Below are 20,480 nucleotides of genomic sequence, written 5' to 3'. Positions count from 1 at the left end.
CCGCCATAGTGCGTTAAGAATAAAGGGTTGCAATGGGAGGCCCAAATTCAATTGTTAAATATTTGGGAATCCCGTTTGCCATTTCTCCTTTTTTGAAAGATATGGGGGATTGGTTGTTCAAAAGGATTGAGAAAAAACATCAAACATGATAGAACCATTTATTCTCTTGTTAGGAGATTATAGGTAACTCAAAAGGTGTATTTACCTCTCACTCCATTTATTCTTCTTTGTGCTTGTTCGCAAACTGTCATTTTGAGAAAATTCAAGAGATTCTTAGAGAATTCCTCTGGTCAAATGGAAAGGGTAACAAAAAAAGGAGTGCAATTAAATGGTCTTGATGTTGTTTACAAAAAGCACTTGGTGGTCTGGGGTTGAAAGACCTTAGCATTTTAGGTCAAGTGTTCATAAGAAATAACATTAGCCTCTCCAAGAAAAAAGGTGGACTAGTTTGAGCCTACAGGATCTGCTTTTTGGTAATTTTGAAGTAAAAGCCTTTGGGTATGTCATGTTTAATAGTATTTAGAAGGCCTAGATGAAAGTGAAGGGCTTAATTAGAGATTGTGATGCGATTTCGGGGCAAGATGGTATCATGATCAGTCCTAGATTGGTTTGGCGGAACTTGGAATGACATAATAAGCCTTTGGCTCTCACTCAAGGGTGTATTGTTCTTTCATAGGACTCTAAAGGAATCTCAACGTTTCAAAGAATTTTTTAGAACATTTTTTATAAGTTCTAGGAAAAGTTTTTAAAAGTCATCTCTAATGTGCAAAAAGAACATATTTTATCTTATGTAAAGCTCTATGTAATGTGAAGTTTCCTATTAGCTTGCAAAGGAATGATGATTTTTTGAATAAAGTAATTTGGAAGACAGCTCAAGCTTTGAGTAGATCTCTCCTATGAAGATTTATTTGCTGCTGACAGTACAAGGGGCATTATTAATTAGCTAAACTTGAGCTAGAACTTGGATTGATTTAAGTCTAGATGGACCTGCATGCTGCATTAGATTTCGCCCCCTCATGTTGAACATGAAAAGGCATGTTTTAGATGGCTCCTTCTAAATAAAAAAATGATGGCTGAATGCTGAGCTTGAGTCAACCAGTATTATTGTTCCGAACTGTTCACTGTGTGATAAAGTAGAGACTATTGAACAACTTTTTTGGTGCAAATACGATTTTTCTCTTTGGTCCTCATTGTTTTGGTAGCCAATTGGGGTGGAATAATAGAAAATATTTCACTTCGTATTAAATTCTTTGTGGATATTCTGTTGATCTTAATAATTTTTGGCTTATTCTAGGTATGAATTCTTTTTCTGTTGATCTTAATAATTTTTGGCTTATTTTTACTAATGATATCCTTTGGTTTATCTAGAAATGGAAGAACAAGGAGGTTTTCCAAAGCAAAAGGTGCCTTACTCAGTTTCACAGAAAACGCACATTTTTTAACATCCTATTCAGGTAACAATGACCATGGAAATCCCAGATTCTTGATTCTGCTTCATGAAGGCCTGGTGGTCATTTATAAAGAAGAGATAAAAGAGCTCATTTCTCTCCCCGTGAAAGAGATAATTTAAACAAGGATCTGCTTACCTTGAATAAATATTTGGACTCACATAAGATTCAAAGACTAGAGAAGAAGGACAAGAAGGTTTCAACTGCTACACTGAGCTATGAACTAGTTTTGAAAGATTTGGACCCTAATGACATGGCTGAACCACCAATCTGAGCCTTTGATATTGATCAACATAAAGTTAGCAGCACCCAAAGATGTTGCTGGGAATAAACTATTTTTGGGGACCCTTTTTATTGTTATGCTCAATAATGTAAGATACTGAAAAACGATTGGGACTCACTCTCAAAGTTGGGGTTAGAAAAATAAATGATAAGAATAAATTTATGCTATAAGATTTCCACAATCCATATTATTGTCTGTAATTGCTTCTGGATTCGATTGTGTGAGTTATTTGCATCATCGTTCGGATCACACTCTATGATCCATCATTAGGATGGAAGAGTACATAAGGAGAAGAAAAATGATTAGTTGCAGGCCTAGACCGACTAAAAAAGGAGAGAGAAGAGACTGCACATGGAACCCAAGGTAGGATAGAAAGAGGATGAAATAACAAAAATAATAATATAAGTTATATATATATATATATATAAAGCAAAATAAACACAAAACACAAGAATAAAATAAAAGACCAAAAAATATAAAAAACTAACAAGAAACCCAACGAGGAAGAAATTAAGAAAGAAAGATCAAAAACAGAAAAATCAATTTAAGAAAGAAAGATTGAAAACCAAAAAATGGATATAAACCTTAAAGAATATAAATGCAGCGATGACGACGACGACGACGATGATGATGATGATGATGATAACAAAAAACAAGAATATGGTAAAGAAACAATATGCCAACTACACCTACAAAATGAAAAGAAATTAAGAAAGAGAGATTTTAAAAGTCAAAAAATTGAGCATAAAAATTCATGAATAAAAGGAAATGAAAGAGAAAAAACTAGAGAGAAAATGAATTAGGGAAGGGGGCAAAAGAATGAAAAGGAAAAACAAACCAAAGCAAATAAAAACGTAAACGCACAGAGGGGAGGCGCTCAGAGGGGAGGCGCTCAGAGGGGAGGGCAACCAAAACAACTGGGAAGGAAAGAGGAGGGTGGGAGTGGGGGAAGGGTTGAGGGGCACTTAGTCAGGGGAAGGGGGGGTAACAACTATTGAGGTTGGACAACAAAGGATGCCAAGAGAGACTGAGGCTCCACCTGTCATCTCGGTTAAGGTTGGAGGGGTGAATGTAGATTTCTATGGCTTCTTTGAGCTTCCTCTTGATGAACTTATCTTCTTTGAATAAGATTTGGGTGTTTTCAAGACAAATGTGCTGTTTGGTCGAAGAGGAGTGCTCAGCGAGGGCAGACTTGAGGATGCGATCATGTTTAATGTCAGCACTCTATTCCATGATTCTAGTATTGAAAGATCAACCCGTTTCACCTATATAAGGTGTGCCACATGAGCAATCAGCAAACCACCTGAGTCAAGAAATACGTCTTTGGGATCTTTGAGGGAAGGGATCCGAGTTTTCAACAAAGAATGAATTTCTCTTCTCAAACTCTCCTTTTAATACCCCTTTTCATATGATTGAAATATTATATTTGATTTTCCTCCTTAACATGACTTTTAAAACTTATTTTTACAATTAACATTACTAATGGGCTCCAAATAAATCACTTTTACCATCCAGCTTTAATAGAATAATAAATTAAATATAACTTGTGTGTAAAATGAATGTCTTTAAACAACTTAATTTAATTAACTAATTACACAAACTTACCTTCGAGAGGTTTAAATGCAAAAGGCTTCTGAAAAATTATATATACTAAATGTATCCATTCCCGAAATATTTTTCTCTTAGCAGTTCTTGGAGTAAATAAAATATGAGGATTTGACTATGGTCCAATGGAGGGGGGCTACCTAATTTTTTTCTGCAGGTCCTGCTGATAAAATTTAGGAGCCTTTTAGAATCAGGTGGTCCCAATGATTTTATAGTAGCAGTTGATGCTAAAAAAAAGATGAGAATTTTTTAGAAGCCGGAGTGTACTATCCCTTGCCACTTCTGATATTAAATTTCAGACTTCTTGACCCTTGAAGAATTATGTCAAACACTTTGCATATAACTGATGTAAAACTTCGGATTTGCTAACTTCAAATGGCAATGATAGTAATGCTTGCAAACAACTTCTAAATTGTCTAATGACCTCCTAGAATGGATATGCAATAGTTTTTGTGTTTTCCAATGCAATGAGATGAATTTAAGTGCAAAAATATTACACCTACAGCTGACTGTAATTTAGACAAACAGTTGGCATGAAGCCTTGAGACAATATACAAATGAGATGCAACCTTATTACTCCATTAATTTATGAGATAATAGATTCATTACAATGATCAAATATGTGCCCAATAACCTAGCAACCTAGCATGGAATACTCAGAAAATCTGAAGACACATGTCAGCCACTGGAGTCTGCTTACAACTGAAAATTAATGAGAACTAATGATGCCAAAGAACCTGATTATAATCGCCAAGGCTTGTGGTTGAAGAAGCAAGCAAAATCCCTTTAATTGGAGCTCTCCTAATGCCAAATCGACTGATTCTATAAATCGCCCCTGCTGCATGTAATAAGGTCTGATAACTATTAATTATCAGCACAAAGATCTTCTTCAAAACCCTAAGAATGATTGCTGTCCTCTCCCAAGTGAAGCGCTATGACCAATTGCCAAGCTCGATGCTCAAATGGGAAGATATGAGCAAAATCGTGGGAGAAGGAGGTATGGTTCGATCTGCTTCAGACTGGTATATCAGCTGCAACTTCACTCAATTCTCCTCTAAACACCACTAGCATGAATCGCCTTATGTATTCAATAAAATCGATGCACACATATGCCACAATGGAAGAGCTGAATTCACCACAACCCAAAAGCTGAAGACTTCAACAAAATCGTACACCATGAATCTGATATAAAAAACTCCAATTAGCTCAATATGAGGGACTGAGTGTCCCTCACTCTCAAGGCAACCCTTCAAAGGATCTCTCACCCCCTCAATTATGCAGATCAAAGGGAGGTTTCCTTCCCTAAGATCAATCTGCAGACAGCCCTTGGCTCCACAACCCCAAAACAAGAGAAGATAACAAATAACCGATGCCAAATCAATGAGCCATCTCCCCATTTTAGCCTTTTCCTCACATGGATCGGTTAGCTTCTAAAAGCTTCTCCTTTTAATTATTTTTATTTTGTACTTAAGTCACTTTATTAATTTAATAAAATATAAAGTCATCTCACGTATGTTTTTAAATGAATATAATGAGACAATTTATATAATATTAAATTAAATAATTTTCCCTTATTTCTCCAATAATCAAACACAAACAATTCCAGGCCAAAATCGGGGACATTACATAGAGGTCCCATGGTTCTTCTAGCACCAGATGATACTCAAAATTTTAATTGAAAATAGTAAAATACTAAAAAACCAATCACGCATCTTCTCACGATACCATGTGGAACAAAAATCCCCTAAGGAGACAGAAAATTTCCAGCCTCACCCCACATGCAGCTGCTGAAGATCTGAGAGCTAAAAAGTAGGGGGCTTCTATTTTCCAAGATAAGAATCCAATTTATTCTCTAGCAATATTTTCTTCATCTCATGGGACCTGTAATTCCATAATTATAGATCTTGAAGCCCCTTGCATGGGACAGCCTTCTTAGTATTGAGCTGTTCTGCTCATGTTTCTATCAGAGATTTTTTATATGTTCAACTGTACACATTATCTCTAGGATGGGCTAGAAGCACTTCTCTAATGATGCCATATGGTTAGTTGGAAGTATCCATTTTCACAACAGAACTATATCCTTTAAGATAAGCTTGCCTCTCAACAAGTAGGCTTTCAGGGCTTATTTTACTGGTTATCCATTATTGTTGTGTTTATTGTTGTGATATGTCATGGTTAAGTGATGTCACTGCTACAATTCTTTGATCAAATGACAATATAAGCATCTTGCTAATAAAGATTAATTTTTTTAAATGTGCTAGACCTTGCCTACTAGAAGAGCAGGGTCGTTACATATGCCCCACAAGTGGTTTATTTATAATACTGAACTTATTATTATTCAGTTGTTCGATAGCGCCAGACTTTTAATACCTAACAATATGGGCATCACAAATAAATGATTTAATATCAAAAGGAAAATATAGAAAGATCAATAGTATAAATATGAGTTTCAACCTGGCTAAGTAGATGGAAAAAAATGATTAATAATAATCTAAAAAGGATTCCTTCTGAAAATTATTGTCACCTTTATAGTGCCTTTTTGTGAGTAGATCTGACCAATTACTCTCTTCATAACTTCTGTCCAAGTTGTTTGCATCTTTTAACTCTTTTATAGCACTCTCAACTTGAGAACTTCCCCAGAGCTGGGAAATGACTATTTTGGCTTCTTCCCATCTTCCAACCTAAATCAGAATGTTTGCATTAGTATTCATATAATATAAGGCAACGTCTGAACAATATATACAGAGTGTGAATATTCAAGTGAACACTATTCCCTACTTTACCAAGCCAGCGAGGACTTTCAGCTACAAATTGCATGCCAATTATCAGTAAGCACCCTATCACACTTGCAATACGAAACATTGCCCTCCACCTATGGATAAGATGCTTGTTAGTTTATGCAAATTTTATAACTTGATGTTTAATATCCAAAAGAAAAACTGTACATTTCAATTTTTTGACTAAGCCATATGAAAAGTTATAAAAAAGATTTATGTTAAAGGTTTTAAATCAAGGAATGACATCAAGATACCACTCTTAGTAACAACACAATGATTACAGTTCGAAAAACAATAAGCAAAAAGATGTATAGGCTAGTTCATAAGATAATCAAAGAAATGAGGGATTTTAAGATAAATAATACCAAAACTGATAGAAATTAAAAGTATCTGCAAATAAACAAATAGGCTTGGAAAAGCTCATCCAAAAGTAGTTAAATATTTCAAAATAACTGACTGGAAAAAATATATCTTGAAAGCCAACAAAATGTAAACAACTTCTTACTGTGCAATGGTTGAACACTAACAATGTCTCCCAAAACAGATTCATGGAGTCAAAAAGCAGTATAGTTGTTGCATTGTCACTACTATTTGCCTTAGGAAAAGCTTACATAGATACTCGTATTCTTTTGATATGGCATTGTCACTATTTGGAAGACCAGCAAAGACTATAAAGCCTGGTCAGTGCCTTAATTTTGTACTGCATTTCATAGCAACAAAGAAACAGTGTCATGAAAACACTTTTGCAACTTTCCTTCCTACATTTAGTAGTTGAAGGTAACAACTCCACACCATCATATTCCATTACAATTTACATAGCTGCATGACTTTGGGCCGGAATATCAGTAATTCAAAAATAAGGTAACTAATACAGAAAATGGGTTCCGCCATAGCTGGAACATCCTTTACTAATTTTTCATTTTATTTTTTTAATTTCAGTGGCCAAAAAGATACTGTAATACTAATAACTGATTATTAATTGAGTTGTAACCATATGTTGAATACATCTGTACAAGTGATTTAAAAGACAAAAATGTTCATATTACTAGAAATGTCATGATCACCGATAATCATGATCCAGATGAATTACCCAAAGACATAGTGGATAGACTGGCAGGCTGAAGATGTGACATTCCAAGCAGTAGCTTAAGTTTTTTTGAATAAAAAGAGTTTAGAATTATGTAATAATTTTCTAGGATTCAGCTGCATAGTTTGAAGTCTGTTTGTACCCCTACCAAACTTGAATTTTGTATTTTTGGTCAACTTTGTTGTCAATTGATCCTCAAATTGTGTCAACCTATTCAAATTGCTGACCTTTCCTTGTTGATTTGCAAGAGTTAATCGTATCCTAGTCTTTCAATCTAATAACACTTGCAGGATTAGATGATGACCACGAGCCCAATAAAGACTTAACAGTGATGATCTTCAAAGAAAGAAAAGATCAGCAGCAAACAGGGCAGATTCTGTCCTTTTTGGTCATCATTCAAAGATGGGAAATCAGATACATGTATTTTTGGGTGGCTTCAACCATGGAAAATTCCACCTAATAGCAATTCCAAAGTGCCAAAATTTTAACTTTTGTGCCGTGAGGAAAATCAGCAATGTTATAAATTATTTCCTTTACCTATGTCCATAAAAGAGCTTTAATATAAGGTGGCACACTTTAAAATCTCCGCCAAAGCACTTCAAAGCTGGAAATGCTCTAAGGAAAAATGTCTCAGTATGATGAAGGCCTGAAACAGCACTGAAGATGCACATCTATGATGGTTTTGCCAAGTAAAAGCAACGCCAAACTTAAGATAAAAACCTACCTAAAAGAAATGGGCAGTTTTGTTAGAATTAGGTGTTGTACACCTTACATAATGTTTATAAAGTTTAATTTATTATTATATGTGAGGCGCAGCTAGTGGGACCTAGAAGTAGGTGCATCACTAGGAGTTTACATTCTTGAGGCCACTTTATGTGTTATATATAACATTGGGAAATATATTTAATGTGGGGTCTCACATTGAGAAAATGTATTTAATTTAGTAGTGGGAATATATTAATAAAGTAAAAACTTAATAACCAATATTAAATGTGGGGTCAATGGTTTTGTAATCTCATGGTTTTAGTCACATGATTTTATGTAATAGCACTTGGTGGCTTTGTGTGACTTGTTTCTATAAAATCAAACACAAGTGTAGTTGTCTAAGGTTGGCTAGTTGGGGTTTTGAGTCTTCTTCTAAAGATTACATATGTGAAGCATAGCATGGGATGTGTGGAGTGGATTCATGCTTTGGACAAATGGAGGATGCATTGAGGAGGCTTGATGTTTCAGAGGTGTTCATAAAAAAAATTGAAATGTATTGTAATGTTTATAGCTGAATGATACATGAGTTATGGATGCTTTTGGAGGTTGGGTTTTTCCCTCTTGAGAATTTTCCTAGAGTATATCTTGTGTAATCTTTTGATGGTACATTGTTTATTCTCTTGCATGTGTATTCCGAATACTTGTTTCCATAGATTTTTATTTTGTGTTATGTGGAAATTGTCACTAGATGGCTACAAGTTTCCTTTCATTTGGCAATGGTTGTGGTTCGATAACCCTTGGTTGAGTAAATTTATTGTTAAGTTTGAATCTATAGCTTGCATGAAAGAATGAAAACATGGCAAGGTATAAATATTTTGTAGGTTGTTTTATTGCGGACCTGATGGTTGTGGGTTTTCTGTTATAATGGGTTGTTGGTAGGTTTCGGTGTGAGAAGTGTTGAGTCAAATGGGTTTCTTGGATGTGCTTTCAAATTAGGGTTTTCTGGGGGACAAAATGGACCTCACTATTGAATCTAGGATGGCAAAAAAATGAAAAGTGACATAAAATTCGACCAATTTCTGAAAAGCTGAAAAATTGCAAAAAAAATTGCCTGCAGCCTTAGTTGTACGGCCGAACTACGGGCATCTGAGATTTTTTTAAAAATATATATCATTGGCCCTTTGGAAGAATTTTATCCTACAATGAACAAAGAATAAATAAATATTTTCTAAAGTATGCAGCTTTGATAACATTCGAAAACCTTTAAAAAATTAAAACTAAAACAATGCTTTTCAGTGCTATTATAGCATAGGTTTCCTATGTACTACATGTTACTGACACCTTGCAATACGCAAGGTGTGTCAGAGCTCTATTAGATGCTCGGCAGGGTCGAAGCCTTACCTCATCCCACCACCGCCGATCAAAACAATTTAAACCACCTTCTAAAAAATATTAAATGCCAAATTTAAGTCGCCTTAAATATTTTTACAAACGTTTTTTTATTAATGTTTTCAAATAAAAATTAAATTTTTTAAACACCATTTGACTCATCGCAACAACTGATGGTGCCACCTGGGGGCACTACCATGCTGATTGCTCCACCTAGGGGCCACCCATATGTTGCTCATATGACCAAATTGGGCATTTGTTTCAAATGGGCATAACTTTCACCAAAGTTGTTGGATTTTCAGCTTCTTATACTCGTTGGAAAGCTAGTTCCGAGCACTACACAGTGGTACATGTTTGGTACCCTAATTATGCTATTTTGTCTAGTTTTTGGGACCTGGAAGTTAGATGTTCTCAGTTTCATGGTTTTGAGCATAACTTTTGCATATGAAATCGATTTTTCAATTTTGAATAGGCATTGGAGAGCATGTTTAATGTCTTATACAGTGGTGTTCTTACTTTTCCAAATTGATGAGAATAGAGAGTTGTGTACTTGTTTAAACACATGTAGGTGCTTGAGATTTGTGATGTGATTATGTGAGCCTCCAAGAGGCAAAAAATTGAAGGAGTGCATGTTATCATGTGTTATTTATGATGGTACAGCTGATTTTCATATTTGGTGCTTACTAATACAAACATGTGTTTTCAGAATTGGACTTTGATGGTAATAGGTACGCAGGTAGTCTTCAGTTTGAGAGCATGATTGGATATGGTTTGAGACTTGGAGTCTCATGTGGGTGATAGTTGAGTGCAAGTACAACATTGATGTTGATTATGGTGTCATGATTATATAGGTACACTTTTGCATTGGCCTGAGATAATCAACTTTGTTGTGGTTTGGTGATGATTTGGTCTAATGTTAGGAGGTTGTTTCTGATCTCATTGATGATTGATTGGTTCCTTGACTATGGTACTTGGACGTGGACATGTTTGACAAATCAGATCTGACATTGATTTGGTGTTTGAGTCATGTGGTCTACAAGATAATTCTCTTTGATATCTCAATTTGTAGTTTACTAATGTGATGATGAGTTTGCATGTTTCAATGTTTGGATCTACGAGTTATGTGATTTTTAGGTTTGCGAAGCCAATTAATTGCAATGGGATGAATCGGCTGTGAACAGTTTAATCCACCAAGACGATTTAGTGTTGATGTGAACTTTGTTAGTTGGCCTTGTTTGTGGTCATTTGTACATTGGTATGTTTGCTTTGAGATGAGAGATAGATGTTGTTTACAATACTTGGATAGTCAATTTTGGGACTTGGAATGTTGCAGGAGCATTACATAATCCAATGGTAGGACTGAAAAAGCAAAGGTACCCCTATGCACGTGTAAAAGTTGTTTTGTATACTATGTTAGAAAGAATGATTGTTGAGTTATATTTCTTGGTTTCAAATTATTGTACAAATTTCGTTAGGAACAGTCGATGGGATAGCTTAGAATCCTCAACTACACATACAATGTCAGCATGACCCAAGAAGATATGATTCCCTAGTTGACAATTTCAATGTAGCATGTCTAAGTTAATAAGTTGCTTGGTAGGGAATTTGTTGGTCCATTGAGTTAAATGCATGCCTTTTCGGCATCAATTTATTACACCTAGATGGAGTTAGACACTTCACAAGGAATTTAAAAGAGAAATACCATACAACGGGTAAAATAGAAAAATATGAGTGCGAGATAAAAAGTGAGCCCCACATGAAAGAAACGGAAAAAACCATAAGTTCAAGTTTGTATGGGATGGAAATGTCAAATATTAGAAAATTAAATAGTAAAGACCCCCCCCCAATACTAGTATTCAAACCTATACTATACAGTCTACATTCTCATTCACCTCCATACTCTCTTCCCAACGTAGATGTAGGAGTCTCACTTTTAACATTGTCATACAGTTTTCACTTATCACCGTACAATTCCCTTTCGACATCATACCCTCTACATATTGTTTGAACACCATTCACTCTACAAACCAATGATCATCATTTGTTATGCAACTAGTACAATCACCATATATTCTGCAAATGATACAATCAGATCTTATTTTACAAACCATACGATCCCTATGTTTTCTCTCTATCAAACGACCCCATCACTCTTGATCCCTACACTCGTAAAACTAAGCAATGTTGAATAATGGCGTCACCATACACCATAAAAGCCTCACATGCTTGCACATTGTACATCTCCCCATCATCAATTACCATACTACAATCCTCATCTTTGTAAGAATCCTCATCTTTGTAAGACCTCTAGTACTATTGTCATACTACAATTCTTCTCAACCTTCCATACGATCTACTCCTCACTATACTATACAATCATCTTGCTTAGATTTGCTCTATCGTATGCCTCACACTCAAAATGTTTTCATTCATACAAAATGCATCAACATTATTAACCACATTACCTGAATTGATTTTTCCCACCATACAATATATACCTCTATTTATCATACAACCAATCGGAACGTGATTTTGCCTCAAACAAAATGAGCTTCTCAAAGAGTTTGACTGAAGAAATTAGAATTGGTTCTTCCCCAAATTTTATTAAATAATTTTACCTATAGGCCCACTTGCATAGGTTGTCTCAAGCAATATTAAATATGCTCTCTAAAATGGCTTTATGGGCCGACTTGCATGGTGTATGGTAGTTTGTCTTTGAGGCAGATCTGGGAGTCAAAAAAATATTTATACAAGTCTATTGGTTGGAGAGTGCATGGAAGAGTTTCTGAGTTCAACACATTAAACGAATGCCATTGTCCTCTAAGATGCAAACCTTAGAAGATACTGTTATCACAAAAGCTCACACCCTTGCTGAGCTATCAACTCAGCAACCTTGTGAAACATAGAAACAACCCCGAAGTGTGGGACCTCATGCAAGGAGGTTGAATCTCCGGAGAAGGTCGGCTTCCTTCTCAATCTAGGTGCAGGTGTTGAACCAACTCAACACTTCAAAACTAACTTCTAGGCCTTACCTAACAAATCATAGAGGTAAAGGGAAGAGAGAAATGCTTAAAACAAAAAGAGGCGATGCACCAAGAAGTGATTGTTTCTCTCCCTACCCGAAATGACACAAAGAATCAACTGAAACACCCGGAGATGCACAAACTTCAGTCGTATGAGTGACCCCAATGCATGTATGGAGGTTAGAATTCGCTGAATGTCAAGAGGGGAGAAGGTTTCCCACAAGTCACACTTAGAAATAAATTTAACACAGCATATATGAGAGAAGAACCACAAAACATACACCTATGATGAAGGTAAGAAACATACACAGCATACATAAGTTGAAAGAAGGCAAGAATGGTGATTTCAATTAATTATAAGGCCAATGGCCAACTTACAGTTGCAAAATACAGAATAATACAAGAGAAGTGGGAGAGCATAGAATAGCTCAAGCCAGCAGGGAGAGAACCCTTTACAATGAGGCTTAACAGCCTTTATATAGAAAATTGGTTACAAGAGTGATCATGACCCCTATATGTCAGTCTGGGAGTGCAGGGAAGTGCATGCATTTGACTTCTGTACATGCAAGCAACCTAGCCATACCCTGAAAAGGCAACCCTGAGAAGGGTGGATTGACTGACCTTCCAAAGTCAACGTATGCAGACATGACATAAGTCACTACAACAAGCATGGTCTCATACCTCTCCTGATGGAAATCCTGCCTAAAACATTAAATGCACCCCTGTGGCTCCACAAAAGAAGGTGCATAAGTCACCAAAGTTGTCGGAGCTTTTAAAGCTTTGAGTGTTGATCACGCCATCCGAAAGTGTTGCCAGCTGCAAAGAAGTCTGGGGACTTTGGAAACTCGGGTTCCCGAAGTGGGGAAGACAAGGAAAGAACTTCGAAACCTCGGGGTTCCGAGGTTCCGGGAAGGAGAAAGGAGAGCAGCAGGGAACTCCAAAACCTCAGGGTTCTGAAATTCCGGGGAACTGAAAAAAGGGCTAAGGAAGGAACTTCGAAACCTCGAGGTTCCGGAGTTCCGGGATGGAAGAAGGGAAGCAAAGGAAGAGAACTTCGGAACCTCGAGGTTCCGGAGTTCCGGAGAAAGGAAGGAAGAAAGGCTAGGAGGGAACTTCGGAACCTTGGGGTTTCAGCGTTCCGGAAAAGGCAAAGAAAAGGAACTTCGGAACCTCGGGGTTCTGGAGTTCTGGGAAAGAGAAGAAGAAGAGAGAACTTCGGAACCTCAAAGGTTCCGAAGTTCTAGGAAAGAAGAAAACAAAGAGGGAACTTTGGAACCTGGGGTTCCGAAGTTCCGGAGAAGGAAAAGAGAGAAAAGGCAAAGAGAAGGAAAAAAGGCTAAGGGAGGAACTTCCTCTGGACAAGGCAACACGTCATACTTCATGATTCTTCCACTTTCTCCTTGATCAACTAGGGCAGCACTGGTCCATGGATCATATCTCTGATCAGTTCTTACTGATGGACCAAGGGTGTCATAAAATGACAACAGATACCTTAGGGACAGGATGTTAACCCTGCCCACAATGTATTTACTTCACTAAGTTTCTAGCATTTTTGTTGTCAAGTGAGGATCCCATTAGTTCCCATCATCAGTTTCTTCCTCCACAGGAATAAACATCTACTTTGTTGTTTGTCTGTCGACATCAGCAAAATAGGAGAGAGTGATTTAGTTGACTGCTAACAGCTAGTGGAGGCTTGGGGCTAGCACAAGATGGAATAAAGGAAGCACATAACTAATGCAAGCTTAGGCATGTTGAGATATGTGTTCTTTTGACAAAATTAATTGTATTTCTTTGGCATCTGTATATCTGATTCTGTACAGCGATGGAGTTTACAAAGTTATGTAAATACAATGATCATTAATTGATGTCTTGAACTAGTATGAACATTATTGGTTGACTGTGATTATTGATTGGTGAAAATAAATCTTCAATTGTTCTGTTGTTCTTTGTGAATATCTGATATACAGGTAAAACAACTTTGATTAATTCTGAGCAAAACATTTCAATTAAATATAGTTATTCTAAATGAAACATTTCACTAATTGGGTTTGGTGATCGATTGGGTGGGACATCCTCAACCTATAGAGTGCGATCAGATGGGAACCCTTGGTTGGCTGGCCATAAGCATAATTCACATAATGTTATACATTCGTTTAAAAGCCCAAAAACTTTACTTTTTAGTGTCATGATGCCTGCCATGAAGGTTTATGTGGTTTTGAAAGTCTTAATTTGTAATGTCCCCTACTAAGTTTAGGCCTAGTTTAACCATAATTAATCTAGTTCCATATACTTATGACTTAAACTAGATTGATTAGGAAACAATTCCATCTTAACATGAACCAAATCTAATATTTTTATTTGTTTGATTTAGACATTATGTCTATACATATATAATCTTATTGATAATACATCATATATATATATATATATATAATCCTTATTCTGATTTGAACATATAAATAAACAAATAAATGAATTATATTATATTATAAATCTGTAGTATCATAAAATTGCGACCCTGGCAATTTTCAACTGCATTAGGGTCACGCACGCGAGATCAAATCCTCTAGCCTGATCGGAGACCGGAGACTACTCAACCCTCGGAATCAGCTTCTTTCTTGGCCTCCACACCACCCTGTCCGCACTCTGCCCCGGAGAAAGGGGTAGGACAGGGGCATGGCGCCCCTATCCGCCCTAGGACAAGGGTGTGGCACCCTTGTCCTCCCAAGACAGGGGCGTGGCGCCCCTGTCCCTGCCCCATTTTGGGGCAAGACCTTCCAAGAGCATGCATTGTGGGTTGTGCATTGGGCGGGAAACTCCCCCGATGTCAACCTGTGACGAAAATCAAATCCACTAACATATATTTAAGGGGCATTCGTCCTCTCATTTACATAAGTTCAATAAGTTGAAGTTGGATGAGTGGGAAGTTTACATGAGATCAAGCATTCCTTTCCAACATTGAGCATTCTCAAGTCTCCTTTCAAGGCTAGGTGTTGCATTCAAGTCAAGAATTCAACCATTGACGAGGAGATTAATTTCAACATTCAATTCCACACAAGCACTTCTACCAACATTGCTATCATAACCTCCCTTGAGGTGATTTACATTTCAATCTTTCATTTACATCTCTACTTGCAAGTACTTTCTTTCATTACTTGGTTAATTCCAAAACTGGGGTTTGACCTAAAGGCAAACCCCCAATCCCAACCCATTTTCCTCTCTTTTCTGTGTGTAGGTTGCAGGTGCGCAATTGTACTTTCGGATTCAAGCTCCATTTGCAGAGGCGGAAAAACCCTTTTCGTTTCGAGAATTTTTCGGAGGACCGTGTACATTCCCGCCACGGTCCGGACAACTTTTCCTCAAATTCGCAGGGCAACTTCGTCTTGACATATTACTGCCAGATACAGGTGCACAGCTTCATCCCATGTTCCGATCTTAAGTTATAATCAGTTCTTTGTCACTTTTGCACCACATAATTCAATCAATTCTTTTCCATTTCAAATAAGGAAGAGGGGATCAATTTATCATTCCCATTTCATTCAGGATTCAATCTTCATCCTTGAAGGTTGAATCTAGTGAATTCTCCACTCTTATTCCAATGTAACTAGGTGAGAAGTGTTTGAAGGGAAATCCGTAGTGAAGCTCTCATCTCTCCTTGGAGGGAAAGGGTAGTTTTCCTCTTGATCTCTCATTCACATTTCACCGACATTACATTTTAGGAAACCCGACGTCTTGCATGCTTTCCTTTGAACAAAATTGCATATTTTTCATTTGCAAGTTTCAAATTTCTGCAAACTTAGTGGTTAAATCATTAAAAACCCTAGTTTGTAAAATTAAAATTGAACTTGTGATTTGTAAAAATTGTTTGTGGTTATCTTAGATCTGAAAATTGTCTTGTTTATCAAATTCAATTTCCTCATTGTCTTGTTCAATTTGCAAATAAAATTTACAGAATTAGGAGGTTACTTGTTAAAACCCTAATTTTCAAAAAATCATCTTGAACTTGCACTTGCGCAAAAATTGGATTTTCATTTAATTTTCAGAATTTTGATAGTTCTCAGACTTGTATTCATTCCTACAATTCAAATTTTCAATTTCCCCCCTTTTTCCCAAAATTCAAATTTTAAATTAAATGGTTAGGTCATAAAACCCTAATTTTCAAAATTAATAGGATTTTGTGCAAATTTCAAATCAATTTCATTCCAATTCAGATTTCTAAACATTTTCCAAGGTGTCCCTATCCATTAGGTTTGACCTTTTTCAAAATTGCAATTCAATTCCTCATTTTTCTTCAAAACCCTAATAGGGTCCTATTTTTACATTTGCACCTTCATTTTACCCATCTAGAGGTCATAAAATTCGTCAATTTTTTGGGGTTAGCTTTGAAATCATCGTAATATTCATCCCCGGAAATTTCGAAAAAAGTTGGTCAGACCATGTTTGTTCCCACCACGGTCCTCGGCTTTTTTCCCGAAATTTCAGGAGACTATTATGACTGTATTTAATAGCCTAAATCCGGAAGATTAGCTGATTTTGTCGATTTTTTATCCCTCTAGAATCGGAAATACCTTCAAAATTCAACATTTCAACATTTCAAGAAAAATTTTAAAATTAAGAGGTTAATTATAGTCTGCCCTGGTTTTAAAAATTCTGATTTTAAAATTAAGTGGTATTCCCTTGGCCCTAATTTTAAAATTTCAATTTCCTTTCATTTTTTTGGGAAATTGTGTCATCCTCTTCCTCCAACAAAGTTCAAATTGTGCAATCATTATTTTCTTAAATTTTGCATTAATCAATTTTGTAAGCTTTGTTCCAAAATTCAAAATTCAAATTTTTCCTCTAGTGCATAACTTTTACCACTATTAGTCCTACCTATCCTATCCCTATTAGACGAAGCATTAAAATTAAGACTTCCCAAGGTTTAATTACCAAGGAGATGGAGCCTAATTTGGGTGACTTCTTTAATGAGGATCATGCTAATTCTTCCCATCCTAATCATGTGCCTATTCACCCCATTGATGCATCCCATGATGAAGAAGAAGCTTTAACTAGGGTTTCTATAGATCAACTTTCCACATTGGATAATCAATTTGATAACTTTCAACAATGGATGTCCCAAAAATACCCTAATAGTGAAGCTCTTCCATTAATTGAAGGCCTTAAGCGCATGATTCAAAGTGATAAGAATGGAATTGATATTTTGCGTGGCATTGCACATATTGTTGATTCTAATGTCATGCCTATCAAGAGTTGTGTTGAAACCCTAGGTTATTCACAACCTTCAACACAAGTCAATCCTTCAATTCCTTTGACTACTCTTATGACTAGTATTCCTACTTTTACCTCCAATATCATGGCTACTTCAACTCAAAATGTCATTCCTACAACCTTAGTCACCAGGTTCGCTGAATGTCATGGTTGAAGTTCGAAATTCGGCAAACATTAAAAAAATGTATAAAGTTCGTTGAAATTCGTCACCAAATTCGTACGGAGCACTTTGTATTAGGTATTTTCAAAAGAAAATTCCTCCTGCTTGCAGCTAGTGCACTACATATTTTTTCAAGGCGTGACAACAAAGAAACGGTGGGTGAGAGGATATGTTTTACTCGACATGCCACCAAGGGATCAGTCTACTCGAAATCGTGATGGCTATCGGGCAATAGATTTGGTAGTGTTCATTCTTGGCTTAGCTTTCATTCCACGACTGCTCTCTCTCTCTCCCGTCATTTTCATTCATTCCCACTGCTCTCTCCCGTCGCGTTCCCACTGCTCTCTCCTGTTGCGACTTCTTTTGAAGAATTTAAATTTTCTTATATGTAGTTGACTTAAAACTTTTCTATGGTTTATAATTTTTTATAACATATATTTTATATTTGAATAATTTATATTTATTAAAAATTTAATATTAGTTTATTTATATTATTTAATATATTTAAACTTAATATTATTTTACTTGTTTATTTTTATTTTTAAATATTAATATTTAATAATAACTAAACATATTTAATTTATATATCTTAAAAAATTACATATGGTGAATTTAATTCGAATTTTATACATTTCAAAAAATTTCCTTGTTGAACTTCATTCGAAATTCAAAGTTGTAGAACTTCGAATTCAAATTCAAACCTGGTGACTTAGCCTACAACCATGGGTCATAGGAGCAATCCCTCTTCTTCATTTAATCCTCCATCTTTACCTATGTCTTCCATGAGTGTTCCTATTATTCCTCAACCAATGAGTGTGACACAAGGGGGCAATTACTTCAACAACTTTATTCCTCCTTTAAGTGTCCCTTTTCCTACCCAATCATCACCTATGCCTACTTATCATAATGTCCCACCACCTTATTCTCAGTCCATGTCTTCTTTCAATAACATCACACCACCTTCTCAATCACCTGTCTAACATCAATTCTTCTACCGAAATGACAATTAACAATCTTGCTCAAACCGTGTATTCCTTACAACAACAAATTGCTTCTATGAGTCAATCCAAGTTTAGTGTGCCCACCTTTGATGTTGGGAGCCCACTTTCTCTTGATATTGTTAAAGTCATGCCACCTAAACATGTTGAGATCCCTCAATTGGAACTCTATAATGGAAAAGGTGATCCTCTTACGCATGTAAAAACATTTCAAACCTTGTGTACTGATTTTGCTTATGATCAAAGATTGCTTGCAAAATTGTTTGCAAGAACACTAAGAGATAAGGCTTTACAATGGTATTGCTCTTTGCCTTCTTATTCTATCACTTCTTTTCAACAACTAGCAAATGCTTTCATCCAACAATTTGAAAACAACATTGGTCCTAAAATCACTTTGATTGATTTAATGCATTGTAAACAAGGTGTTAAAGAAAAAGTGACTAATTTCATTGGTAGATATAAGCATTTGTGTGCTCAAATTTCTTTTCAAGCTTCTTTTGTCTGAGTTTACTTCATTTCCGCATTGTGCACAACACTCCACAATTATCAACTGGTTGTGAGTCAAATGGAGCAATGCACTCTTATGACTTTGAGTGATAAGGGGGAGAGTGTTCAACAACCGTTTGCAAAGTTCAAACCAACAAAAAGCTTCATCAAGTTCAATGATACAATCAACAACCACAATGTGAATGCTACAACAAGTGTGCCTTCTATTTCTAAATTTTTCCAAAGAGAAAGACAGTTTACTTCCTTGAATGAATCTTTACATAGTATTGTCTCAGTTGTTCCACAGAAATGTTATCAAACTTCCTCCTATAAAATAAATTGATCCTTCTAAACTTGCATCCCCTTATTTTGATAACAATTCATTTTGTCAATTTCATCGTTAGCCTAGTCATGATACTGAGAAATGTTTTGCATTGAAGAATAAGATTCAAGACTTGATTGATAATAATACTATATATGTGGCAGGTGTGAATGATAAAGGTAATAAATCAATAGCTCCTCCTAATCAAAATCTTAAGATTTTCACTGATCCCTTGCCATCTCATACCTCTAACGTTATTGAGATTGTGCCTAATTCTTTCTCTTCTGAGGAATTCACTTCTCCAAACTTGGTTAATATGGTAGAAACACAAGATATGCCTAAGGATCCTTGTATTAGATTTGACCCTAGCGAGACCATTAGAGCACCCGATGGCCCTTTATACATAGTTGCGAAGGTTAAGGATATCCCTTGCCGTGGTGCCCTTATTGATCCCTCTTGCATGGTTAATGTCATAACTGAAAAGTATCTTTTCACTTTACAATTGCATAAACCAATATACGATGCTTCTAATGTGGTTGTGAAGTTATTTCATGGCTTTTCTTGACCTACCATTGGTTCTATCACCCTTCATGTTGAAGTTCATACTAAATCCATGTATGTTGACTTTGTTATCATACCATCTTCTGAGCAATTCCGTGTGAAGTTGGGCTATCCTTGGCTATCTTCCATGAAGGCTATTGTTTCTCCAATCTACAAGTGTCTGAAATTTCCTCACAATGGAGAAATCATAACAGTGAACCATAGCTTATTTCATCCATCTAAAAGAAGCCCCGGTGTTCCTATTGATCTCTTTTGGCCTAAACAATTTCAATCTCTTCCATCAAGGAGCGATGCTCTTGTTCAATCTTATCAAAAATGGAAGAACGATATGATCTTATCCTTAAGTCAACCTAGATCTCCAACACTTG

The 20,480-nt window shown here is 36.1% G+C and overlaps 1 protein-coding gene across 3 annotated transcripts in view; it reads right to left on the bottom strand.

The window, feature by feature from the left end:
- LOC131036485 (probable plastidic glucose transporter 1) overlaps nucleotides 1-20,480 on the bottom strand; it is a 203,719-nt gene that overhangs the window by 130,103 nt on the left and 53,136 nt on the right. For all 3 annotated transcript variants that reach the window (XM_059221727.1, XM_059221726.1, XM_059221725.1), the window contains 2 exons: nucleotides 6,115-6,208; nucleotides 5,861-6,017 (listed from right to left, as the gene is read on the bottom strand). In XM_059221727.1, the coding sequence (XP_059077710.1) occupies nucleotides 5,861-6,017; nucleotides 6,115-6,208 (251 nt within the window). The remainder of the gene's footprint in view (nucleotides 1-5,860; nucleotides 6,018-6,114; nucleotides 6,209-20,480) is intronic.

Source organism: Cryptomeria japonica, chromosome 5, assembly GCF_030272615.1.
Source record: "Cryptomeria japonica chromosome 5, Sugi_1.0, whole genome shotgun sequence".
NCBI classification, from domain to species: domain Eukaryota; kingdom Viridiplantae; phylum Streptophyta; class Pinopsida; order Cupressales; family Cupressaceae; genus Cryptomeria; species Cryptomeria japonica.
This window is presented reverse-complemented; position numbering and strand designations above follow the sequence as displayed.